The sequence below is a fragment of the Sphaeramia orbicularis genome, chromosome 5, assembly GCF_902148855.1.
Source record: "Sphaeramia orbicularis chromosome 5, fSphaOr1.1, whole genome shotgun sequence".
Lineage (NCBI taxonomy): Eukaryota > Metazoa > Chordata > Actinopteri > Kurtiformes > Apogonidae > Sphaeramia > Sphaeramia orbicularis.
Window position 1 is genome coordinate 24,446,393 of NC_043961.1, and position 27,390 is coordinate 24,473,782.

Consider the following 27,390-nt stretch of genomic DNA (forward strand, 5'->3'; position numbering starts at 1 on the left):
GTGTGTGTGTGTATATATATATATATATATATATATATATATATATATATATATATATATATATATATATATATATATACCGTACTGAAGTCAATCGTTTGAAAAGAAGTTAGGAGAGTAACCAATGTCGTTTAGACACAAAAACAAATAAAAACGAAGCTGACAACAGTGCATAATGCATGATAATGGGAATTCAAAAACTGTTCTATTTCTGGAGGATAAATGCAGACTCATATTTAGGGCTTTGAATGGGAAAAGGCATGCATTATTGGTAGTGACAGGATATGGTGAATATAAGCGCAGACTGAGCTTAATCTTCATGTAACATTAGTGTTCTTTTTCTGGTCACTGTTCAAGCCTATACCTGTTCTAACCTACAATAAAATCCCTCAAGAGAAGCCACGTCAGACCATGTAGGTGAGTATAATGCATGCTATAGATAGAGTATGTAGCACAAAAGAGAGGCAGATCACTTGGAAAGTAGGAGAAATATCATTATATAAAGTAAAATCAGCCAAAATGTTTCAAGTGGGAAAAAAGTAATTTATGAAGAGTTTATTACTAAACTTATTATGTCACTAAAACTCTCTGTGTCTGTACCCTGCCTGCCACGTAATGACCTCACTACCCGATGACTTCACCACCCTTCGCCCTTCCTGTCCCGACCTTTGTTCCTTGTGATTGGGATGACGTCCCGGACAGATGGAGACAGGCAGAATATGTGTCCACCCTGGATTCGCCCCTCAGTCTCGACATAGTCCTCAAAGGAGCAGTTGACTCCCGCTGACAGATCGGGTACGTTACGAGCCTGAAGGACCAGCTAGAGAGGCACAAAGAAAGAGAGACACAGAGAATGAGTGAGAGAGAGAGGGACAATCAGTGCAAGATCAATGGAAGGACATGGTGTACATGGATTGTTAGAAGATATGACATGAGGGTTAATGGGTGCTGGGGGGGGGCGGGGAGTGTGAGTGAAGCTCGGGTATGTGTATAAATGACAGCAGAAGGAATAGAGAAGGGTGAGGATTTGTGTGTAGGTGTGCATGCACATCAGCAAGGTTAATATGTACGTGTTAATGTGCGGAGGGAAAGTGAGGCAAACTGTAATCAGTCAAACCTATGTGGTTACACTGATGAGCTGCTGACAGAATGAGAGCTCCCATGCATACACTGCATGTTAATAAAGCTGCAGGATATAGATGGAAAGAGGAAAAAAGGAGCTCATTCTTAATCAAAGCTACATAAAATGAACATGGTTATGTGTCACGCCTCCAACTCTAAATGTATAAGCCCATTGTACTCATAAATAGTGACTGTGGTAAGTAGTGCACTATTTGTCTCCTGTGGTTTGCTGCAGTGTTTTTGGTCTGGCTGCTGGAGACACTTAAAGTAATCTATTCCCAGAGATTGGGCCACAGGTGGGTCACAGGAGATTTTTATTTAGGTCACTAAATAAACTTGTTGACTTACTTCCATAAGAAGTATAAGATTTAGAACTGCGGAAAAGCTACGACTTATATATATAGTGTTAAAAAAGGGCATATTGTTTTATTGAAGGATGGCGTGTTACCTCCATTCAAATGCCTTTATTTAGGCTCATTTTGGTATGAAAAATATGTAGAATATACTGACAACACATACATACAGAAGATGTAATTTATCAAATGCACCATGAGCCTATCCAAACTATGGAAATACAATGTGAGAATGGTCGTAAAAATAGCCAGAAACATTCATTTAAGCACAAATTGGCTTTTATGATTTCATGATAAGTTCTTGTGTGAATTGGGTCACAATGAGTTGCCGTTTTTTTTTTTTTTTTTTTTTTTTTTAAAGTAGGTCCCCAGAAAAAAAAAGAAGAAGAAGAAAAAAGTTGCCTAAAAGTGAATTTTAAATTTCATGTAGGCTCAGAGCTCCTGTGGCCCTTGGCCATTAAAAAAAAACAGCTTCTTCTTTGACTCAGACTCCTGCACACTCACTGGAACAAGTCTAAACTTAAACAGGCCTAAAGTCACTTAAAAGAAATTAGAATTAAATAGATTTCATAACCTGCAGTTGTATTGCTTCCTTAGCTGTTTGTGGTTTTTGCTTTAAAGGAGTGATATTTTGCTTTTTTAAATGGAATTATGCATTTTAAAACATTTCCCTGTGGTCTACATAAACTGTAAATGCTATGCTTGGGTTTGAATTCTTCATTAATTCATCTCCACAGGTCCAACTTCAACCCTGTTTGTGAGTAATGACACCAGAAAGGTCGTTTTGAGTGCTGGCCCTTTAAATCCAAATGGAGAAGAGAAATGTCGGGGAAATGTTTGCGGGAAGTCTTGAACTTATATGTGCAAATGTCATGACGTAACTAGTTATAGACGTAACAAATAAACCGGAAATTGAAGCAGGTTGTAGAAATCCACTCGATTTTTGCCAAAATGAATATAAAGATAGTTTTGCAGCACCTAGAGGGTTCAAATTCAAACTTCTTGAACTATTAGGGTCCAAATACACAAATAAATGTACCAAAGATTAATAAAAGTGGGTTTAGCAAAATATGACCCCTTTAAAGGTAAAGAAATAGTATCTCCACTGCAGTAGTATGCAGAGACATAAAACGTACCTGGACTTCAGACATGGTGACAGAGATGTTCCTCGGCTGAACAGTGAGCTCCACACACTGCCTTTGGTCAGATGCAAACCTCTGGGGCTCTCCTGCTCGGTCACAGCGGTCCTTACGAGAACAACTGAAGAGCAGCACAAGTGGAGAAAGAGAAGACGTGGAGAAGAGGAGGAGTGAAGGAGAAAAAGGAGGAAAGATGAGTGAGACGAGAGGTGACAGGAAGAGAGAAGATACAGAGGATGTGAGCAACTGTTAAACTAATATGACAATCATATTAAGATGACAAACATGCAGAGCCATCACCGTCACCAGAAAATGGGGGCAATAATAGAAGACAAATGGGCTAATAGCTTTCTCTGGCCATTACAGTAGGCCTTTACATCATTACCTTATTGGCCCTGACATTTATGCAAGAACTGCTAAGCTATATGAACATCCAGTCCCTCTCATATTTTCAGTTTACAGCCCCACCCAATTCAAACTTCTCGGGAGATATACAGGCAATCATTAAAGTTTTCCTGAACCGTAAAAATGATACAATTCCTACCAGCCGCATATCAATGGGGTCAGCATTTTCCCCTGCTTATTACGAGCCAACTGATCGCGCTAAAAATCAGCATACAGCCCCGTATCGTAGAGGTTTTACTATTAGCTATTCATAATGCATTAGCTATCACTTCACCTTCGCGCTAACAACAACTGGTCCCAGTGGTGAGAGGAAAGTGCTGACGCAGAGCTCTGTGAGGCCTTTAACAATAAGCGAGAGTCAGAAAAAAATACTAACTGCCTCCTCGGCGTGCAGCCCCCAGCCCCTCATTTAGTTAGCCTTCACTCGCGCTCAGCAAGAAAAAGCTGTCGCCAAAAACCCTCCCGTGAGAGTCACTAACGTATACACACTGTACAGGCATGAGTAGAGATGCACAAAGGTAAGAGGCGCGTTTTCTCATTATGAACCTCTTTTCCTTCTACTGGTTCTCTGGTGTGTGACTGTGTTTATTTGTGTGAAAGAAGAAGTGCTGCTTCTCGAAACACCTGCATATGCGCGTGAGTCTTCCCCTTCAATTACACTGCTGATTGAAACTGCTACGGCTCTTAATAAGATATGGCTAAAAGCACCAGAGGGCTGAACCAAGGCTTATAAATAATTTTCCTATTAATGCTCGCCCATTTTGTCTGCAAGGGCTTCAGTTAGATTTGGCAAAAGATTCGGGTAGGAAATGAGCAAGACATGTTAAAGACACTCGAAATGTACCCAAATGAAAGGTTATCACTGGTGCATCTGATGAAATGGAGAAACCCAGGTGGTGTGTGTGTGTGTGTGTGTGTGTGCCTGGAGGATAGACAGGTCGGTTATATGTTTAATTAATGCACAGAGAGATGGAATTATGCCAAATGCTGGAGGTGTTCCAAAATTGGTTGAACATCCTGCCATCTTTCAGTAACATGTAACTGTCATCGGCCTCCTGTGTGCAAACAAACCGTTACGGTAGAAAATGGAGACGTTACACGGATGCTGCTGGTGTCCTTCAGATTTAGTTGCCATATAACCAAATCAACGAAGTATCAAAAAAGAACACACGAAGCAAAAAGATTATCCAAAAGGAAACTGTAAATAGGACTGTTAATGACAGACTGCCAGGATGTGTGAGTTCTTAACTGGTTCTACTGGTTGACACGCGTTTGTTGTCAGTTCTGGAAATTACATTTCAGTTAGTCATATTACGTGACTAATTGATATGTGCTAGAGGCATTTGACTTAGGTTATTACAAGATGTTGTAAAACTGTTTTTAATGAACTCTACCAGTCAGACTTCTTTCATCTTATGGCACTAGTTTAAGCATGATACATTTGGATTAAACGTGTACTATCCTGCTTTTAAAAGTTTTAAAGAACAGTCCGACAACAGACAACTAATGTGAAACCATGACTGTAACAACAAAAAGGTGAAGAGTCTATGGTTTCGTAACACAAAAACATAACACCTGCACCAGTGTCTAGATATAACTTTCTGAGTCATCAGCCAAGGAGACTGGTTGAAAACAATCCACCAACCAAACATATTTTTACCCAAAAAAACAGTAAATTGTCTTTGTGTGTCACATAGCGTCAATGCCCATATTTCTTCAACCCAAATAAAATCATTCTGATAACAGAACAGGTAATAGACCGTAAATGCTTACATGAATGCTAAATAAAGGCTACGTTCAGGCTGCAGGCAAATGTGGCCCAAATCCGATTTTTTTGCCCAAATGTGACCTGTATCCGATCTGTTAAAGGCAGTTCAAACAGCACAAATCCAATTTTTTCAACTCCCACCCAGACCACTTTCATAAGTGGTCCTAAATCCGATTTGTATCTGATATTTTGCAATGCAACTTCAGTCTGAACGGCCAGGTCACATTTATCCGGCCTCATTGAAATGCGATTCTGCATCCTGGGAGGAGGAGCGGTGCGAAAAAAAATACTTACTTCCGTAAACACAGTGCGTGCCTGCATCATCACGTATTACGTCAGGAAGTCTTTTGCCCAATGTGGGTCACTACAGGGTCGCATTCAGTTCATACTCAAAACTGATAGAAGTCTCATTTTATGTGTAATATAAACAAGCACACAAAAAAATCGGATTTCACCAAAAAAATCTGAATTGTGCATTAAGACCTGCTGTGTGGGTGTAGCCAAAGATCTCATAATATGTGTGTTAACATTTCTCACAGCACTGAATCAGAATATTTTTTTGCTGTTTGCAAATGGTTTAAATGTTAAGCATCCAATCCTTCAGCAACAGATGTTTGAGTCTTTTTCCCCCATTTTATTCATCAATTCAAATAAAAACTTGCTTGAACCAGAACACAAAAGTGTCAAACTCCGACACAGACAGCAGAGGAAGAAAGCAGGGAGCCCGTAAATTAAACCGAGCCAAATCAGTACAAACTCGACTAGTTTTGGAATATTTTGGTGTAAAACTTCTAAATGCCAGATGGAAAATTTACTTGCATTCACAGCTTGGCTTGATGTTAATTTCAGACTCTAAGCTGAACATTGTACCTGCTGTAAACTGCTCCAAGGCCTGTGTAAAACGACCGTGTTCATGTGTGCTACTTACACATTGTGGAGGACACACCATCCACAGTGAGGGTCTCTGGAGCCCAAACACTCCCCACAAGTGGTGTACTGCTCACAGCTCTCCACTGGAACTCTCACCACCTAAAGAGAGAGAGAGAGATGGAAATGCAGAGAAAGCGAGAGAGAAAGAGAGAGAGAGAGAGAGAGCGAGAGAGAGAGAGAGAGAGAGAGGGAGAAAGAGCAAGGAGGTGATGAAGAAATAATTACTATCATCGTTGTAATCAAACTTGTAAAATGAGCTGTATGTTCAGCTGGGTGGAGATGAGCATTTGACAGTTTGTCAGACTAATTCAATTTCAAACTTGTTTTCAGCAACCAGTCACCCCGTGTGTTTATGTGTGTGTCTGTATGAGAGTGTGTTTATTGTGTGTGGGTATATTCCCAAAGGGCAGAAAAGAACAAGTCTGTGAATGCTGTGTGTATTCTTGCATGTGTGTGTTCTGGTGAGTGATTCCAGTCCAGCGGTGTGTGACAGCCTCCAGTGAAGCGTGTACAGGAGAGGCCTTGCAGTGCATGCTGGGACACCTGACAGGTGGCCGTGACAACAGCGCAGTGATTGACAGGTGACCTCAAAAACCAATGGGAGGCAGAGGAACAGAAGGACAGAGCCCAGTGTGTGAGTGTGTGTGTGTGTGAAACATTCGCAGCTACAGCGGAGGTACGAATCTGTTGATAGGCTGCAGATGTTGCCTAAGAAACAAGATCAAGCGTTCACGTTAGCCCTCAACTCTAGATAAAGGTGCTGACAAGTTTGACCCCAGTGAGGTGAAATTGTGTGTGTATTTTGAGATATTCACAAGAGATTAAGTGTGTGACAGACAGATTGTTTGCAGTTGTGCACATTGTTAGTGTGCAGCAAAGTAGGCATCTGTGTTTCAGCGCACATATGTTTGAAGTGTCAGCGCCGCATTCAACTTTTCTTCACCAACGAGCCCCAAGTTGATGAGTCGCTTGATCGCTTGTTTCACAATGTGTGAGTGTGTGTGGTTGTGCGAGTGTGCATGTATCAAGTTGCCACTGCAGGCTAGTTTTAAATCATGTAGCAGAGAGTGAGCCAGCTGATCAGTAAGTAACAGCATTTAACAACCTCACCCTTGGGTAACACTATTACAGCGTGGACACACACGCACGCACGCACACACACACACACACACACACACACACACACACATTTAACCATGAGAACCCTATTCAAGTGGTATGTGGGGAATAAAGTGGTGTCGGGCCCAGTGGGGGCAGACTTCTTTATGAGCTATGGGTGAGGTGGGGGGACAGAGAGATGTATGGAGGGATAAGAGAAAAGAAAACATATGGTAGAAAAATGGGCCTGAGGTAAGAGATAAAGTCGGTTAGCTAGAGGACGGAAACCAGGCGGACAAAGGAACGCAGCCATGAAATATTAAACTGGGGCCATGATTCCTCTGTGAGCTTTAAGTACAACACAGATATGAGATAGATATGACATGATGGAACTCATTTATGCTCTGAAATGTCTTGTATCAGACTGGCTTGGGGGCTTTTTGATGGAATAATATTGCGCAGTCAAATGGCAGACAGACAAAACCACTTGACAGTATATACTACTAATCCCCTTTCATTTTCCTTTACTGTCCCCGCTTTATATTTTCCCCACTTGAAATACTGTCCATTTTTCTTCACTCCAGATTCATCCACTTTACAAATACCTCATTTCCCATGGTTCACACCATTACAGGTGCCAATAGACATTTTATAAACTATCTGTGTGAGCAGAAGTTGGCTCAGAGAGTGGCTGTTGTCTAATATTAGGCTTCTCAACTAGAATAATTAATTACTGATTTATTGGTTTATTTCCAATTATGATGTTGGGTGATCCAGATTTATTATTTAGGTACTTACATGCAATATTGTCAATATATTGGCTTGAAAAAAACTCATTATTGATCAACTTGTATATTCTGTAGATAAAAACAAAGTGTTACTTCCCTGATCTGAAGTCATTACAAACCATAGTACAGTATTTTCTGGCTGGCCAGATGCCCAGAAGGAAGTAAGACAAATGAAATGATGCAAACAAGCAATGGTAGTGGAAAGATGGGAAAAGAGGGAGGAGGTCGTCTACTGGAAGTGCTGGATGTCTGGATGGATGAAGAGAGAGAGAGAGAGAGAGAGAGAGAGAGAGAGAGAGAGAGAGAGAGAGAGAGAGCGAGAGAGAGAGACAGAGAGAGAGAGAGGTGTAATGGACGATGCACATAAGGAGAAGCAGCGAGGACATTGTGCTGAGTAGATGGGATATGGTGGCAGACGGCTGCTATGTGTCATTGTCAGAGCGAGTATGAGTCTAGTTTTCATGTGAAAGGAGAGCTCAAAGGAGGATGGATCCAGTGATTGGTGTGTCTTGGAAAATAAAGGGATGACAGAAGCTGGAAATGAGCGTGAATGAATAAACAGATAATGGATGGACGCATGACTGGATGGATGGATAGATAGATCAGGGGGAAAAAAAATGGCTTTGGTTGAAGATATGTGATAGGACACCTCAGTTTGTAATAATAAAAAAAGGACAATATGACGAGAGGCAGCGAGAATGGCCTGTTCCTCATTACATCACAGAAGCCAACCAATTCTCCTTCACTTCATAATAAATCATTATGACTGTGATTAAGGACAATGGGCCACATAAATCATACTTACACTATGGGTCCTGGCTAACATAACCTTATTACTGCTCCATGTAATGATAGATATGACCTATTGTTCACATTTGTCCCTGTAGTAGTAGTCAAAGCACTGAAGGCTCTTTCAGTAGGAGTGGCACAAAGCTGTTGATGTGGTTGGGGGCTATGATTGTTGTTTTTCCCAGTGGGGATATAAAATGCTTTACTGGAGCCAGGAATGTACTTGTATAACTGCATGTAGATGCTGAAATGTGTGTCTGTCGCAAATACAGTTACTGCCTAGCCACACACATACACCCACTTGCTATCTCCCTCTTTCTGTCTCTCTCAATGGGTCTTTTAATGAAAGCCAATTCCCAACAGTGCGCCACATTACTCCTTTAAATGACCTTATAAACCAACCCCACCATCTCCTCTCACTTGCCATCTCCTTATTTACAATAGCATCCACCGCTGTAACTCAATTGTCCTTTCTTGCACTCTCTTCCTCTGTTGTCAAGCCTCTACCCAGACCACATCGCAGTGCCATGACATCTCCTTTCAGCTATAAACTTTCCACCTTTCCTCTCCAATCTGTTTTTACAGAGCGCTATCACCTGCCTTTAAACGTCCAGCTAACAGGCTTTGCGACGGTCACCCCCAAAACCCAGAAGACCTGTAAAGCTTTCAGCGCAGTTTTTCATTGGTTGTTAAATCTAAAGACATAAAAGGATCAGACTTGTTTCGGCTTCTTTTTTTAACATTCAAACACAAGCAGAGTCTATAGTAGAGGAAAAAGGAGGGGGTGGAGCGGAAATGTCTACCAGGAGAGAGCCTCTTCTCTGGGTTACATTGTCTGGGAGCCAAGAGGAAGAAATCACAGTTTATTTTTGGTTATTTTTAGATATCTACTCCAGACTGTGCATCATAAATTAGTAACATCAGTACCTCCCTTAACAACTACCACTGAACCCCTCGTGTTTTACACTTAACCTCAAATGGCTCTAGTCATGCGGCTCAGGGAGCACCAGAGGAGGAATCTGGTTTTACTGGAAAGCACCCAAAGGTCAAAATGTAGGATGTCAGCTCTCCAAACATTTCAGAAAACAGCATAGACTACTATATATCTGAAAAAAGTACCATGATTGCCAGAAAAATTCTCAGAAATCTCATAAACTTGTGGCTCTTTTATTGCTCCTCTCCTTTTATCCAAACCTTAGTCTGTAATCTTGAATAACTATCATTAAGAAGCAAAGAACTCTGGGAGAATCATGAAACGCAATACACACTGTAAATATATTTTCCTTTTTACAGGTGTTCTGGGTCAGTTTAGGAATGAGGAGGAGGATGAGGCTGAAGAGGAGAGGTTATGACCTGTCATCATCCCTCCATCATTCCTACATCGCCCTCTATCTGTACACTGATATTAACCACCCATGCATTATTTCAATAACAGTCCATCATGTTCCATCTTCTGGTGGTTTAAGCTGGACTGGCAGAGAAAAAGAAATAAAAAAAATCAATATCTAAGAAACAGACAGATACAATTGGGCATTGTTAGAGTACAGCCACAGTCCTGGCTGTCATTACTGTTCAGTAATCCACGCTGTGACACTAGGCTTTGGTATCTGGCATACAACCGATCATTAGAAATGGGAGTGCTAGGTGCTGATGGTAGCTTTTCCAGCTCACCCGTAGGTGTAGTGAAGATACACAGCTCTCAACAGGGTGTCCATGTAACTGAGCTACTTCGTACATAGTTAGATACCTGCTCAGGGGGCAAATGGAAAGGGGGGACGAATCAAAGCCAAAGTTAGCATGTGTGCATTGATTGGATTGTAAGGGGCTTAGCAGATCAATGGGTGGCTGGGGGCTCAGGGCTTAGACTGATCGGAGTTAAGAAGCAAGGCAAACAAGAATGAGGTAGAGTTTGGTTGGAGAAAAGAAAGGAGAGGTAACGAAGAATGAGGGAGGATGGGTGACAGTTGGAGAAATGAGAGTTGATATGAAAAGGTAGCTAGCGTGTCTTTGTGTACCATTGAAAATCATCTGCTGCCATCTGAAATCCACTGAATGATGCCCAATTACTAAAGCTGTTACACTCCAGAGATGTTATTGACAGATCCGGCCACTGTGGTCAACACAAACTGTTCTGCTTGAGACAACTAGGACTTTATATGTGACAGTAGGAAAAAATAGCTGTAATCTCTTCTGTTCTCTCTCAAAACTCACTCCCCACTGCCCTTCATGCCTCCCTTGCTATCTTTATCTCTCTCATACTGAGTTTTGTCTACCACATCTCCCTTCCAATGAGCTCTCCTTTCTCTTTCGCCTCTCTAATTTATCTTTTCATCCTCCTTCTACTGCACTGGGCTCAATTATTCATCTGCTCAATTGTATTACCACTGAAATACAGTTTTGATCTCTTGTTTATACTCCATCCCAGTGAAAACAAGAGGTAGATCAAACAAGTTATTTATTTGTCAGTTGCGCGCGGACGTAAAGTGAATTCGAGGAGAATAAAGATGACAACACAAATTCTCCTCTCCAAGATTGGGACGCCAAATATAAATATGTAGCAAAGGCACACCCTCACCTTCAACCTAATGCTGAAGCTCCTTGAAATGAAACAGAACTAAAGCTTGTCAGAATCTCAGTAAACTTCTGAAAAAGAAAGCAGTGGATATTAAAATCCTTCCAAATGTAAGACTTCATAGATATCATCAGGGTGTGATTTGTTGGGGGGGGGGGGGGAGGTCTGGTTTTTGCATCCCTACTTCTGCTCAATGAATTTCCTCCTGGGGGGGGGGGGGGCAACCAACCAACTGAAATAACAGACAGGTTGTGACTGAGTTTTCTTACACGTATATCCTACATTACTGGCACTAACGTTCAGCTGAACTGAACTGTCGGCAGTCTCAGAATTCGCAAACATCCCCATGCACTGGGGCACCGAAAAGGGGGGTGGGGGGGTAAACATGATAAATTCATGGGGCCCAGCATTTGTGTGCCCAGTGGATACAGGTTAGAAGTGAAAATTTTGTGTAAGATCTGCTATATAACAGAGGAATAGAGCCCAGGAGTTGGACTTTGAAAGTATGTAGAGTTTCATTTTCGTTTTAGGCCAGCGTTAGTTACGTTAGTTATGGACCGCACCCCCATGTATATAACTGCCACCCAACAACCCCCCCCCCCCCCCCCTGTTTTTTTTGACAAATCACACCCTGGATATCATCATGTTCTATAGAATGTTAGCTGATGATAATTAAAGTGCTAAACAATTTCTGCATAGATTTTGCATAGTTTTATAAGCATTTCTAGTGTCACTGTTAAAGTTGAACTCTTCTACATCAGTGCAGCTGTGGAAACAATGAAAAAAAAAAGCTTTTTTAAATGCAAAGGAATAAAACCCTACAATGAGAGCAATTGTAAGAACAAAACTAAATCAACAGTGAGTTAGGAACAACAGGAAAGGTAAATGAAAAGTCTGAAAAATAAAGACATTGAGACTCATCACTCTTCATCACCATCCTCAACTCTTGGACATTCCCATTAACTCTCCCTAAACAAAACTAATCTTAAACTCCAGGTCAATACACCCCCTCATTGTTGTGTACCCATAAGCTCCATAAACCCTGTCCCTGGTGTGAGAAAGAGCCTGATGGAAACCAAGAGAAGAGAAGAAGAAAACAGAGACAGAGACAAAGGATGAGGCAGAGATTGAAAAACAGCACAAAACAAAGAATTGTAAGGGAGAGACTGTAGAGAGAAAGAGGTAAATGTGAGCGGCTAAGGTAGACAGGCCTAGGGGTCTTCTAATTAAGTGAGGATGGGAGAGGCCGGCTGCCTGGTAAATGACTCTGTCACTTTAGTAAATGGACTTGGTGAGGAGTGAGGAGCCACACAGCTGGCATTTCCATTAGCACTGCCAAGCGACCCACTACCATACACAGCGACGAAGAGCAGCAGAGGAGAGAAAGAAGAAAAAGAGGACAAATGCTGATTTTCTTTTATTTGCTCGCACTGGTGGTACCATGTGGAAGTTGTGCCTGGTAGGTTTATGGATGGATAGTTATTGTGGAAAACTGGCACACAAACTGAGCTGTATAAACAATCTGCTTGATAGCCGTTGTGCTAATATGTACACTGTCATTTAGGATTCTTCCCCATAAGTTTCAAATGGGTTTTAATAATACAAAACTAAAATGCAAGCAACAGAGCTGAGGCCTATGCAAATACACAGACTCTAACATAACTATGCCAAACACGATCTACAGGCATGTGGAAACCGCACTGAAATATTTGGTTGCTTCATTGACAAGTCATGCAAGAGAAATATAAAGCTGAACAGGCGAGAGACAATTATTGAACAGGATTGTCCAGAGATGTTTAATATTATATATAACAAAAAAAGCACTCGGAGAGCGCAGACCTCTGCCAAGACAGATCTCCCCCCCGATCACCACCAAAATTTAATAATTTCTTCCTTGTGCCAGTATCAACATTTCCTGCAAATTTCGTGAAAATCCGTCCATAACTTTTTAAGTTATCTTGCTAACAAACAAACACACAAACAAACAAACAACCAAACACGCACACAAACACACAAAGCAAAGTGATCACAATACCACCTGGCAGAGGTAATAAGTGGAGCCAGGCAAAACAAACCCAACCCCTTGCATGTATTGTTGTTTATTTTGGCAACGATCCAGCTGATCACATCATGTCTATGTGTGTGATGATGTCAGCATATCAATTGCCTCTCTCTCTATATATATGCCAAGTTTGAAGTAAATTGAAACAAAATTGATGTTTTTATAGACATTTGAAATTTCGCCCATTATAAGCAAATCAGAGAAAAAAAAAGATAAAAAAAAAATCCATAAAAAATTGGAACTTTGACCTACTTTTCCAAAAATGTAATCACATCCATTCTGAACCACTGGCAATCTCTAAACTCAATTTGGTATGAATTCAGCCAATAGTTTTGCTGTTAGAGTGTTAATAAACAAACAAACAAACCGAACCAAAAACAATACCCTTGACTCCCCTTCAGGAGGCGGGGTAATAATGATATGATCAAGGTTCAATTTATTATCATTACATGTATATACATGAAACGAAGTCAGTATCGAGCAATGTGCATCATGAAAATTCCTATAAAAATTAGTCCTATAGAAAAATAATAACAGTAAAACCTAATAATAAATAATGAAGCAGGTCCAAAGAACTAAACTTTACTCAGCCGGTACAGCCGGCAGCTGAGAAGCTGCTGCACTGTTGCGCGCTGCCATCACTTGCACTTTATTCAGTATATTTGTGTTCTTAGGTGACCTCATGAACTGAAGCAACCCCAGATCATAACACTGCCTCCACGGGCTTGTACTGTAGGTCCTAAGCATGATGGGTAATCGCTTCATCCACTTCTCTTCACTTGGAACAAGTTCAATCTGGAGTCATCAGACCACATGACCTTTTTCCATTGAAACAGTCCAATCTTTATGCTTTTGAACAAACTGATGGTTGTAGCTGCAGAAACATATTAATCAGTGCTGCATTTATCCAATGGAAGGCTCTTAACTGTTTCCTTAATTAAATCCAGAGGTGGACTTTTTTTTTGGATGGGCAGTACAAATACATAAATGAAAATGAATCTATAAATTGTGGCCATAATCCAAATGAAATTATTAGAAGTTATTTGCTGGATTTTAACAAGACATCTCTGGAGCTACTGTAGATACAACATTAGTGTTTTCACTATAAATAAGAGTCCTAGTTATCTAATTTTCATGAGTCAGATTGCTGGGCTGCCCCTTTTATCTTTAACTAATCTGTCAATATATCTCCAAAATAATTTCCATCTCCGCTTCCCAAATATGAGCACTCACAGGTTTTTTTTTTGCCCCATTTTTATATTTGTGTGATGAGATAAATATTGACGGATTATTGAATAATTAAAGCATTTATTATTTGCAGGCCTGTTTATCACACATTAATGTTTTTTCCAACTGTATCTATGAGTATTGCATGGTTTCCCTTTGTAATTTCTGACACTACACTGCAAGGAAATTTGGTATTCTGATTTTTCATTTTGCTTTTTCTCATTTAATACTTCATAAGTGGGTCTGACGAGGCCTGCTGTGCATGAATATGAAAAGAAATTTGACTCAAATTCAAAACAATTCCCTGTGCTGTCATGCATGAGCGACACTTCATTGTTCTCCTCACTGTGCCTTGTGGTTAACGCACGAGACTGAAAACAGTGATGTGCTACTGGGATCGACTCTGTGGGCAATGCCAGCTTTTGATTGGCCTCATTCCATGACAATCAGTCCGAGCCACATCTTTCCATCCCAATCACTGTCAAGCAACAGGAGGACCGATTGTATGCCCGATTGATAGTGACTGAGAAGAAAAGGGGAGGAGGGGGAGATGGAAGGAGAGAGAAACCATTAACCTCCCTATCCATCTCGCCCTCTTTTCTAACCCTATCAGTCTGCTCTATCACGCCATCCTTTGGGAAAAGACAGTGGAGTAAAACAGAGAAAGATGAGAGAAAGACGGAGCTATCTAGTGACAGCTAGACTTCCATTAGGACTGATAGCATCAGTGGCAAGACAAGTGTCTGAGCACACTTTTTCTAATGGGGCGCATACACACTCACTCAATCAAGAATACACATTTAAAAAAAGAAAAAAAAAAAAGATGGGAATAACCACAAGATAGATTGATTATGACAGGAAAGAAGGGAGGCGGAGAAATGACAGGAAATACAATTAAGAATAGAAGTGAGGTTTGTGATACGAGACATGGACACCGTTTCATTTTTTCATCATGTTAGAAAAAACGAGACAATTAAAACCCCAAAATTAATGTTTTTTTTCATATATTTCAGGTATTTTGAGATTATTTATAGTTTATTTTGAAAAAGTAACAAAAATGAATGCATGAATATTAACAACCATATAATTCATTGCCTCAAACAAAAGAAATACTGACTTTTAATTGCTTTTCAATTGTTCTTGTAAAGATATTGCTAATTGAGACAAGCTAAACCAAAGCAAAATTGTGTTGCTCTGACAAATAAGATCCACTAATAGTGTAGTTTGGTCAGAATTTTTCATCAATGATAAGTTTTCTGTAGTCTTTCAATTTTAGTTTTTTACTTTAGTTTAAGTTAGTTTTGTGAGTTTTATTTCAATTTTCAATTAAATACTTTTTTTAAATTAAATTTTTGTCTTAGCATTTATTTTGTTTTTATTTTTATTTCAGCTAACACTTTTTTTTTTTTTGCTGCTAGCTTTAGTTTTACTTTCCCATTAACCACAATAACCCTGGATCCAGTGACAAATTTCATCTGACAAAACCCTCCGCATTAATGTGAGACGAAGGTGCTATAATGGTTTGAACTCTTGTAATTGAATGCCATATACCTACATGGCTGCACTCCTGGTGTCAACCCTCCCTTCTCGTCACTGTACTCCCGTCTTTGCCTGACTGCACCAGGTCTATTAACATTTACATAACAATGACCACTTCCTTGCTTAAAATGGTGTGTATGTGTGAGTGTATGCATGGCTGATGCGCATGCACAGTGAGTGCGTGTGATACGGGACACACTCAAGGCTCATACTGTCGAGTCAACGAGTGGAAAAGACGACGCTAGACTTGTACTCATGAATCTAAATGAAAGTGCTGGGTGCTTACCGGGTTCATTTCATAAACAAAACTGATGAAAATAAACATAAAATTAAGTGGGGAAACATTCATCCTCTAAATCTATTCAAGCATTTGATAAAAAAGAAAAAAATGACTGTTGCTATCTTTACAATCAGAATGATAAAGTGTCAGCAAACAGTGGCTGATGTCAACCCGCTGCATTACACGCTTGTTAGCTTCAGGCCTCCATCAGTCGGCCAGAATTTGATAAATTGTGGAAAATTAATATTTGAGCTACTTAGAAGTGACTGATTAGCTGTATCTAGTTCACTAAATGTCAGTCTTGATTGATACAACCAGCTGCTTATTATGTGTGTTGATGTCAGTCTGTGCTAATGTGTTTGCTAACAAGATTGGCAGCGAACCAGTAATATGTGAATGTAAACAGATCGACAGACACACAAACACACACCCAAACACAGAGGGATGATGTCTAACTGAACCCTATGGGAAAGATATTACTCGATGAAGCCTTGTTGAGTTCGCCAATCGCACAATACAGGCTATTGTCAGCTTTTGTAGGAACTCACACCAGCAGCTTGTTAATGGCACTAGGACTTTGTGGGTGGATGTGTGTGTGCGTGCACGTGCATGGTATGAATACAGATTCCTTGGAGGGATGAGAGTCCTGGTGCAGTGTGGAGGGGGAAGTCTTTTTCAGATGCTAAATGGAAACTCAGAGAATAGTGTTAGCCCACACACACACACACACACACACACACACACACACACACGCGCACACACACAAATATATGTGAATACTGAGTGGATGTGCATGAATCCTACAAAGGCCCGTTGATATGGTTAAATCAATGAATGAGAATATGAAACATCATCACTGGTACAAAATGCAATTGAGACATTGAGTCTTTTATGTGCTTGCAGAAATATGCGACACACACCGTATTATACTCGTCGTAGCATCCTTGACACTTGAACAAAGGTTGCCTCATGCATACACATAAAACATTTCCATCTACTATATCAAGTCCTTCAAGTCCTTTTCGTCTGTTTCCAGGACGCTCCCTCTCACTCCAAACACATTCCTCTCCCTCCCACAACAAGGAGATGAATATTCAGGCTTTCAGCAATTAGCCAGTGCCACGCACTACACTGCCATCATATGCATGGCTGCTATCAAAGGCATGAGTAGTGCAAGTACTCTAGTGACACCAAGGCTGAGTACATGTACAAAGACAATGGGGATGGCAGCTGTGACATCAAATTCAGTCAGAACTTTCCACCTTTTTGGCTATAAAACTGAAGACGAAGTGATTTGATGATGGAAAGTCTTCACTGAGCCAAGACACCATGAGATGATTTCCCAGGGCGACATTTTTTCCCCCCTCCACTGAAGAGAGGTACTTCAAAAAAGTTTGTACCGAGTCGCAGGGTGACATTGTTCTTTAGCAGTGTTTCACAACTCCAACCCAAAACTTTAGTTAACAAAAGTTGCTGATGTGTGAAAACAAAGATTTCCCCATTTCTGCCAATAATAACGCTTATTTGAGGATGTGTATTTGTGCTTGTTAAGCTTAATCGGATATTTATAATATTTAAAACCTGTCAAAAACAAACAGCGCAAATGCTTATCCCAGTCCAAAAATAAGCAGATTTAACTTTCCTACAATAACTTACTGTCTCATCAAACGCACACATTTAAACATACACACACAGCAGGCTGCCCCCCCTGCTGTCATATCCTCCATTGATAATAATGACAGTGATGAATTTAGCTGGAACAGTGCGAGTCATAAATCACTGGGCCTCACCCCCTAACTCTGACTCAACGCCTGGCCTTCATTTGTATGTGTGTGTGGGAAAGAGAGAGAGAAGGGAGGGAGGGAGGAATATGGGGGGTGCGGGTGGGGCTGTTGGGGGCTACGCATCAGTGGATATGTCCAGTGACACCTTAATGTGTTCGGCTTGTCTGAGGAACCCCCGCAGGCAACCAGCTTCACACACACATATCTACGTTCTGGATGAGAGTAGAGCTCTGTGTGTCTATTTCTAGAGAAAATAAGAGAAAGAAACACAGCTGCCTTCCTTCCTTCCTTTCTGTTTTTTTTTTTCCACTCCTAAAACTACCATCCCTCCATTCTTCCAGCTTGACTTCATCTGTCCATTCTGCTTTTAGTTGTTCAGTTTTTACCTCTGAGTCTCAAAGAATGAGCAAAACAACAAGGGAGAGGCTGGTGATTGGGGGAGAAGGGGATGTTATATGTGTGTATGTGTGTATGTGTGTGTGTGTGTGTGTGTGTGTGTGTGTGGTGGGGGGGGTGCAGCAATAGTAAGGGATCATTAAAAACATGGGAATGGGATCAGTTGAAGGCTGCAGAGAGGGGAGGACTCAATTTGGGCTTAGATGGAAACATGAGTGTGTGTCTGTGTGTGGCAGCCGAGATGTGGATTTAAAAAAGCAGGAATGGGGGGCATGGCGGGATAGATGGAGGGCAGAGGATAAAGATGGGGGTGGGACGGAGGGTGAGAGAAGGGAATTGCCCCCTCTAGTCATTAGAGCCAGAGAGGGGTTTTAGCTAGGAGGGCTGACAACCCCAGCCCCCCATTCTGCTTAACCCAAGCCTGCTAACCATTAATGGGGATCAAACACAGCGAGATGAAGGTGTGTGTGCGGGTCGGTTTAAATGTATGTGAACATGAGGTGGTAGTGGTGGGGGGGGTGGTGGAAGAAAAGGGCACAATGGGAGGCGGGTTGGAGACAGAATGTCCTCTAGTGTAAATGTTGTATGAGTGTGTGTGCACATGGAGCGTACAAGTGTGTGAGTCTGAGCGTATGTTCTTGTTTCTTTGAGTAAAGTGTGTGTATGTGTGTCCCTCATGCCCTTAGCTGCTCCAGCTGCCAAGATTAAGTGGAGTAGGTCACCGAGTCAGACTTTTATAAACATTAGCTGCATTTACCTATGTCCACTCCAATTCACATCGCTTCAGTTTACGTCTATACTGTAGCTTATAGCATTTAAAAGACACATTCACATAGTCGATCACATCCATTACTCCAAGTATGACTCAAACACAATCATCAAATGTGGAGGAATTCTTTGAATACTATAATCAACCTGTATACTTTGTAAAACTGAAATGGTCGGTCGCAAGAACTCAACCAACACTCATTAGACAGAAACTAATGGCTAGTTTTATAACACCTCATTGTAACATAGTGGGAAGTGATCATATACTGCACATGTACATTCACTAAAGATAGTTTAAGTATCCTGACAGATACATTTCAAGTGCATTAGTACTTGACATTGGAGTAAATCATGCCCAACACTATTGAAATAAGTGAATATAGTAATATAGTGTAAACCTTATAAGACCAATTTATTCATGGCATTTGTAGGGAAAATTTTGCTGTTATTATTAGGGATGCACCGATACCACTTTTTTCCCGACCGAGTACAAGTACAAGTACCGATATGAGTACTTAATAATACCATTACAGTTCTTAGCTACTTTTGAAAATGTGCTTTATTGTTATTGTCATTAGTCTGACTGTAACAAAGTACTGCTTCTGACATTAAATGCGTTGGAATGAGCGTTTCACAATCAATCCACCAGAGGTCGCCGCTCTTAATTAACATTACTTGCCAAATATCATGAAGAAAAGTAAAGTTTTTTGAGACAAAGACAAAGAAAGTCAATATTAACAAGCATGGCAATGACAGAGGAGGTAATACCAATGTCGATACTAATGTTGATATTGATGAGGGTAGTTGGCATAAATGTCAGTAGTTTTTCACTAAGTCACACAGTCGCTCTTTAAAAAGATCCGCTACCTCCACGGTTCCCGGTGGTACTGTTCCGAATTCTCCATCTGAGTACGCATGCATGAGCACCCGGAAAATGGACAGAATTATGAACAGAATGTAGGCAGAGGACAGACAGAATGCTCCGTCCATATCCGTCTGTGTCTTTAACGTAACTTTCAGTCTATTTTGAGAAATCTCCACACTGCTGACATTACTCCTCCGCCATGTACCTGCTGCACTTAACTACGAACATCACGCTGCTGTAAAGTGGTATCGATGTGTTTGTATCGGAGCACTTTTACGAGTAGAAGTACGTGCTCAGTATCGGACCGATACCCAATACTGGTATCAGCATCGGTGCATCCCTAATTATCATTCTAAGATTAATGGTTATAGTTATATTTTATTTATTGGTAAATTACCCAAAGATTAATCAACTAATCAGATAATTCTCAAATGTTTGTGAGAAGTAAACAATACAATGTAGAAAGAACACTAATTGTACAGTGTGATGTCTCCTAATAGCAGAATAAATGTTGATTAAACTAGACCAGAGGAGAATATTTAAGACTTTTTTCTGTTCGTGTATTGAACTTTTTTTCCCCTTGAGGACACAGTAACAGAAACCCTTGCTGTAAAAATATTATGCACTAATGAACTGAGAGTGTCTTTCAAAAGTAGCCCTTAAAAAAAGGTATCATATTGGCACTGATACTAGAAAATCTCTAATTAACAACCCTTTACTTGGAATAAGAATGACAGAACAGGATCTGGTTTCTACAGCAGGCTACAGAGTTGACTTAACTATCCTCAAACATCTCCCCCAAAGCAGACCTCAGACACACATCTCACCCTTTTTAATCAGGACAGTATTTTACCAAAGCCCGTTTCAGATCTGTTAAATACTGAAACATTCACATCGTGTACAACCCCAGTTTCCTCTCTCGCCCCCGTCCCTCTGTCTCTCCTTCTTTTCGTTCTCCACACTAATGAGACAGAAAAACGAGGGGAGCAGCTGGGCCTGGGGAGCGACAGAGATGCGACATGCTCTCCTTCGCCTCCTCTTCCCCCTCTCCCTCCCCCTCCTACTCCCCCTACTTCCCTGCCTTCCACTCCCCCTCATCTCACCATCAAAGTAGACACAGCCTTTGCCAGCAGTGGGGCTGGTAATGACCGCAGGTACATACACAGACACACACACACACACACACACACACACACACACACTGCATGTGACCTATAACACTATCTGTATGTCTGCGTGCGTGTAATGTCTTGATAATTAGCGAACAGTCATGGTGGTAATGTGTGTAGAAGGGGGGTTAGTTAGCTTGTATGTGTGTGTGTGTGTGTGTGTGTATGTGTTTTACAGTGTAATTGCATCTAGGGAGGATGAGTTGTGTTGCGATTGTACAGAGGGTAGGAGGGTTAAGATATACAGCAACTAATGGCTAACGTGGGTGGGTTTGCTCCGGACAGTTGGTACATGACTGCTGTGGAGAAAATGATGTAAGCATGTAATACACCCGAGTGTATGTGTGAAAGGCTTGTGCTTGCACCAAAATATAATATGTAACAGGAGGGAAGTGTGTTAACAAGGCATTACTAGCACAGTACCATCACCTGTGGTAAATTCAAAACTGAGTGAGCCATGTTGGATATTGAGGCTAATGATCGCTCCATACTGTGTATCATTACAGTGCACATACTGAATGTGTTAATGTTAACCACATGTAGGTATTTCAGAAATTGGAGTCCATGTGGTGTGATATGTTGACATTTGGCTGACACATCGAGCTTAAATATAACGACGCTTTCTGTGCATTTACACTGATTCTTCTGAGTGTCCCCTGCAGTGCACTCACCTGTCTGTCAGTCAGGGTGTAGATGTGCTGCTGGTCAGGGCTGAACAGCATATCTCTCAACAACGGACTCCCTCCTTCACTAACGGTCACCTTTTCATAGAGCACCGCTGGACGGTTGGAGCTCACAGAATTCACCAGGATCTGAAGGAAAAAAAGAAGAGAAAATTGTTTACAAATTGCTTATTTAAAAACTCCATTGGATATGGGGCTGATCCATGTATTGAGTGAGCTAGTAGCTAACAGACTACTCTGTGGTTCCCAACCTTTTTTGGCTCGTGACCCCATTTTAATATCACAAATTTCTGGTGAACCCAGACATTCAAAACACACTTTTTTTTTTTTTGCTAAAATTAACTTGTTTTTGATCATGTAATAGTTTGTTGTACTATGTTGCTAATAAACTTTAATTTTAGGTGACATTTAGTCATATAATGCATATTATTATGGACGGAGGCAGAAAAACCAGGTTGAGATTACTGCATGAGATGAGAATTTTATTTTCCTTGGTCAGGATATGTACCATAGGTCTGGCTTATATTTACAAGGCTGACAATTAATACTGAACAAACAATAACTCAAACTATGAATTATAAAAGAGCTGCAGCATCTGAAACTGACCACAATGAACATTTGAAAAATAAACAGTACCACAGTGCTTCAGTTTCAGCTTCACAGTTTGTCACATCTTTTATGTACTGTGATTGTCTCTCAACTCACCATACATTTTAGTAAGTTTTTATTTCTATTTCTATCAATTACTAGAGATTTCAGGCGACCCCATTTGAATTCCAGGCGACCCAACGTGGGGTCCCGACCCCAAGGTTGAAAAACACCGGACATGTTCAACATGTCCACAGAACACAAAGAAGACAGACCGTTGATATTAAAATGAAAAAGATCCCATCCTATCAGCTGTACAAATATTATCTGTATGACATGTTACTTGGTCTGCTCTACTCTGACACTTTCAGCACTAAACCAATGTTTAAAAAAAAAGTACAAGCACTGCTCTATAGCACAGCTGTACAATCAGAGTGAACTAATTTCACTGGTAAAACCAAATGTTAGTCATTGTATAAGCTTTCTGTCATTTCTATTCGTGCCAATACATTAAGTGGATCCACTGATGTGGAACCTATTACAGTGCAAGTTCTTGCCTTTTATTTTCCACTTTCAAAACCCAACAAATGCATATATCATTGCATATTTTTCCTTTTTCTACATTAGACAGAACATGGTGCAACTACTTCAGCGCTGACAGGTGCTGATTATCATAGTGATAGGCAGCAGGAAATCATCAGAATTGTGGAACAAGCCATCTGCTTTACAGAGCCATGTAAATGGCTTAATTGAAAGGCTCTGTTAATAGCAGTATTGAATTTACTATCATTATTGTGACATGATTACAGAGGTAGATGCATGGAAAGCAAAATTATTGACCACATAACAGCATTACGGCAACAAAAGACAAGGTAGCACTTTTCAGCACCTGAGACAGACTAATAAAAACATTTTTAAACTGCAATGATAAAAAGTGGAGTGCATATAAACAGATTCCCCACATAAAGCACAGAGAGAGTAACGGTGAGCCTGTGGCGTTGAGTTTCAATAGAAATTTAATCGTCCATTGCACCTGGAGACAAATACAAGCATTTGTAACACACACACACACGCACACACACACACACACACACACGCACATGCACAGAAGCTCAGATTTTCTTTGTGAACTTTGGCGAATAATTTGCCCAGATATGGAAAGTAATGGTGCAGATACAAGATAGGAGATTGGCTGGCTGGGATGGCTGTGTGCCAAAGTCATCTCAGCAGCAAATGAAAAGCACAGAGCGACGGGGGAGGCAGGGCAAGTATAAGCTCTCCATTACCGAGCTTTGTCGAGTCGCACCGCTATCAGCCCACAGTGACAAGGAAGGGACAGCAGGCAATGACTAGCTGGAAAATGATACTGAACACACACAAAAAAGATACACACAGACAAATAGGTTTGTGCCCAGATAGATGAAAAACGATGAGAAACAAAACGGAGATGATGAAATGTATGCATGCACTGATATGTGCTTTGACAGATATGTACTGTATATGTGTGTAATGCACACACACACACACATACATGCCCACAAACTAATACAAGTGTGGACGCAATGAGAGAATTTATTTACAATCTCACCAAACGAAACCGGGGGCAACAATCCCATTATCTTGCTCTGTCTCTATGTGTGTATATATGTGTGTGTGTGTGTGTCAGAGAGAGAGAGAGAATAGCTGAGAAAGATAGAGATAGAAAGAGAGAAAGAGCTCATAAGGCTGTGATAAAGCATGGGAGATGAGAGGAAATATGGATGTTATTATCTAGATAATGGGCCCGTAAACAAAGGATACATTTCATTCACGGATGGCTCGCATCTAGATGAGCACAAACACACACACACAAATACCAATGCACATGGCAACACAATTTTTTAATAGAGACAACTGAAATGAAGAAAAATGCTGGCCAGTGTGCGCACAGTAGGGGGAAAGGATGGTTTGTGGGTCATTTTCGCTTACTCTTCAGATAAAAGGGGGGTTATTGTTGGCAGGTAACCAAATCCAGTTTACTGGCAAACGGCCAGTATCGCACTCCACTGGTTTTGGTGATGCCCACATAATCAGAATAAGAATACAAATCTGTCTTTCTATCAGTCTTCTGTTTGTATCCATCTGCTGGTCTATTTGTGCATCTTGTCCCTAAGTCTCATCATGTTTCTTTGCCCATGACTGATTCCAACATCACCACTTTAGAAACAGGATCTCAAACATTTGGAGAGGGTTACACCCGCAACTAAATGGAGCCATAAGATTTTTTTTTACCCCTCCTGCCAGCCTTTGTTTTCTACCTCTTTTTTTCTCTCTGAATGCAGTTCATATGCACTGCTAACATTAAAAAAAAAGAAGTGTTGGAAGAGCGAGAAAGGTGAGAAAGAGAGAAAACAGAAGAGTGGGCGACTGAGCGTAGGTGACGTGTGAAAACAACAGGTAATAAATCGCCTCAAATCAATTTATTCAACAGGAGCTTGCAGCCAAGACCGGTCAGGGAATGAGGAAACCAAAGAGAGAACAAAGGACTATACAAAGTGAACAGATGGATGGATAGGATACATAAGGAACGCCTGTCTAATCGAATCAAACCGAGCGGCTGTGTCTGGGAAGCAAAGGCTACAATCTAATCACCAGGTTAACAAGAAAGAGCTGTATTTACGCTATTTAGGTTTAGAGGGTTTTGAGACTAGACTAAATTTGTGTGTAAAGCGGTGTGTGCGCTTTTAAGCCTGCATGCCTGTACATGTATGGGTTTAACATCGATTTAAATGCACCTGGAGTGAATTAACCTGCATACATCTGTTTTTCCACTCATGTCTGCAGTTACAGGTTTACATTCACAGGTGTACATACAGCCAACTCTGTGTGACTGTATGTGTGTGTGTGTGTGTGTGTGTGTGTGTGTGTGTGTGTGTGTCAGTTTACAACAAAGAAATCAATAAAGCAGTCTGTGATGATGGGAGCCGCTGTCTTATTGTCTCGTCTGTATTGCTTAGCTTTCCACTAAGTGCTTGATGGATAAATTCACAACATGATGCAGTGTTTGTGTATTCAGCAAAGACCCATCTCTACCCTCTTGTCAACGTGTATAATGTATCATGAACAGGCCTTAAACAGATTAGAGGCTCTGTCTTAAATGAGAAGCACTAAGAGAGAAATGGGGATAGACGGAAGACAAAGAGGTAAATATGAGGACGGAGACACTTGAAGGTTTAAGAATGAGATATAATGTAGTGTGGAAATGAAATAAAGCAAATATAGAGAAATAGAGGTTAAAAAAGTGTTTAACCCTTTATAGGACACTCGTTGAAATACTCTGAAATTCAAAGTTTCAACCTCAGTCTGTTATTGGAGGACCTAACAACAATGTTTTACTTTTGTGACATTTTTCAATTTTTGTATGGCTATGTAGAAAATCAAAGTCAGTGAAGTTACCATATTTGGTTCCTTGCCTGCAAGTGGCAAACAAAAAAAATGGCACAAGTAGATATATATATATATATATATACAAAAATACAAGACACATGCAAGGTGAAAAGAACAACACTTTAAGAATATTACACTAACATATGTACCGATACAGACAACTGTCAACGTACATATTATCCCAAAAGACAAAAAAAAAAACAACTTCACAAAGAGCTACTGGTATTAGACAAACCAGAGGTGCTCACGAACAATGAGAAAAGACAAAAATCCAGGTACTCGCTTGGTTGGAAAAATTTGAAATTGTAAAAAGCCTGTATTTCATGAGGGTCTGTAGATTAATTCATTAGGGCTGGAGTTAAAAACACCAGCCCCAATGAATTAATCTACAGCCCCTCATTTCTAATTTTTCCAACCATGTGAATGCCTGGATTTTTGTCTTTTTACCCATTATCCCTTTGAACATCATTCCTTCCATTAGTACCATTACTTCATGGTACCTAACAAAGCAGGTACACTCACTGTTCATGCAGAGGTGGACCTTACAGACCCTGTAGACCACACTGGACCTGAGATTGTAACTTTTGCTGTCACTGTCTTGTATTGTATGTAGAAATTATAGAAATTATACCAAAAATAGTCACTTGCTGGATAAAAGGTTAAGAGTGGGGGAACAATGAGGAGAGAAAGAAAAGAAAAACGTAATCTAACTGTATATTTTTCATGTCACTATGGCTCTGTTGTGAATTTGATAACTATAGCCTTACTTTTTCCCAGAGTACTGTTGACCTACAGTGTCTTTGTTAGTGTTGTTGTGGAATGTTGAGGAAAATGAAAAATAGCAATAACTACTGTTTTCCCACAGCTATTGTGTTCTCTGTTGAAAAGTGCATCTAAAAAGCATAAACAAGTAAAATCTGATGTCAAACACAATAAATGGGTGTAACAAGCTGTTGTTACATCCTGGTTTATCCCAATAAAGTGGCCCATTTCTAAAATTCTCCAACATTCCCTACATCCCTGGGGATTGTATTACCATCCCTGAATTTCCGCATCTGCTTCATGCCTATTGAAATTCACCATCTTTGTATAATCCCTATGGAACAGTGTAAGAAAGATTGCAACAAAATATAAAACCAACACGATTCATCACCACAGTGAAACATTCCCGGCTAACTCCTCCTCTCCTCCTGCTCCAACAACATCCAACATCCATTCTTTATCGTCTCTCTGAGCATTAACACCTCCCTCAACCCGCAGATCAACCCAAAACCCCCTAATGCTGAGTTTTATCTGTGCCAAGCAGGCCTGGTTAGCTCTGATAGACACACAGGATAGCTAGCTGGTGATAGCGAGGCTGGCGGTATGAGCGTGAGAGTTTGGTGATAAGACAGTGGCACGTCAATGAGAATGATGCCTGTCATAGCCGCAAGTGACAACTGATGGAGCTTCTGTACATGAAAGGGAGACTTGGAGGCAAAGACAGGGAGAGATCAACTGTGTGAATGCACTGAGGAAACACAGGAGGAGGGGGGAACGAGTAAGAGTATGCATCAAATAATGCTTCAAGTTAAACACAATAGGGATGAGAAAATCAAGATAAGTAAAGGGGTCACAGGAACTTGCAATTCTGCAAAAT

At 40.7% G+C, this 27,390-nt stretch overlaps 1 protein-coding gene across 5 annotated transcripts in view; it reads right to left on the reverse strand.

The window, feature by feature from the left end:
- Positions 1 to 27,390, reverse strand: part of plxna1b (plexin A1b) — a 215,410-nt gene that overhangs the window by 93,800 nt on the left and 94,220 nt on the right. For all 5 annotated transcript variants that reach the window (XM_030133610.1, XM_030133611.1, XM_030133608.1 and 2 more), the window contains 4 exons: positions 21,726 to 21,866; positions 5,716 to 5,816; positions 2,612 to 2,735; positions 667 to 820 (listed from right to left, as the gene is read on the reverse strand). In XM_030133610.1, coding sequence (XP_029989470.1) covers positions 667 to 820; positions 2,612 to 2,735; positions 5,716 to 5,816; positions 21,726 to 21,866 — 520 coding nt within the window. The remainder of the gene's footprint in view (positions 1 to 666; positions 821 to 2,611; positions 2,736 to 5,715; positions 5,817 to 21,725; positions 21,867 to 27,390) is intronic.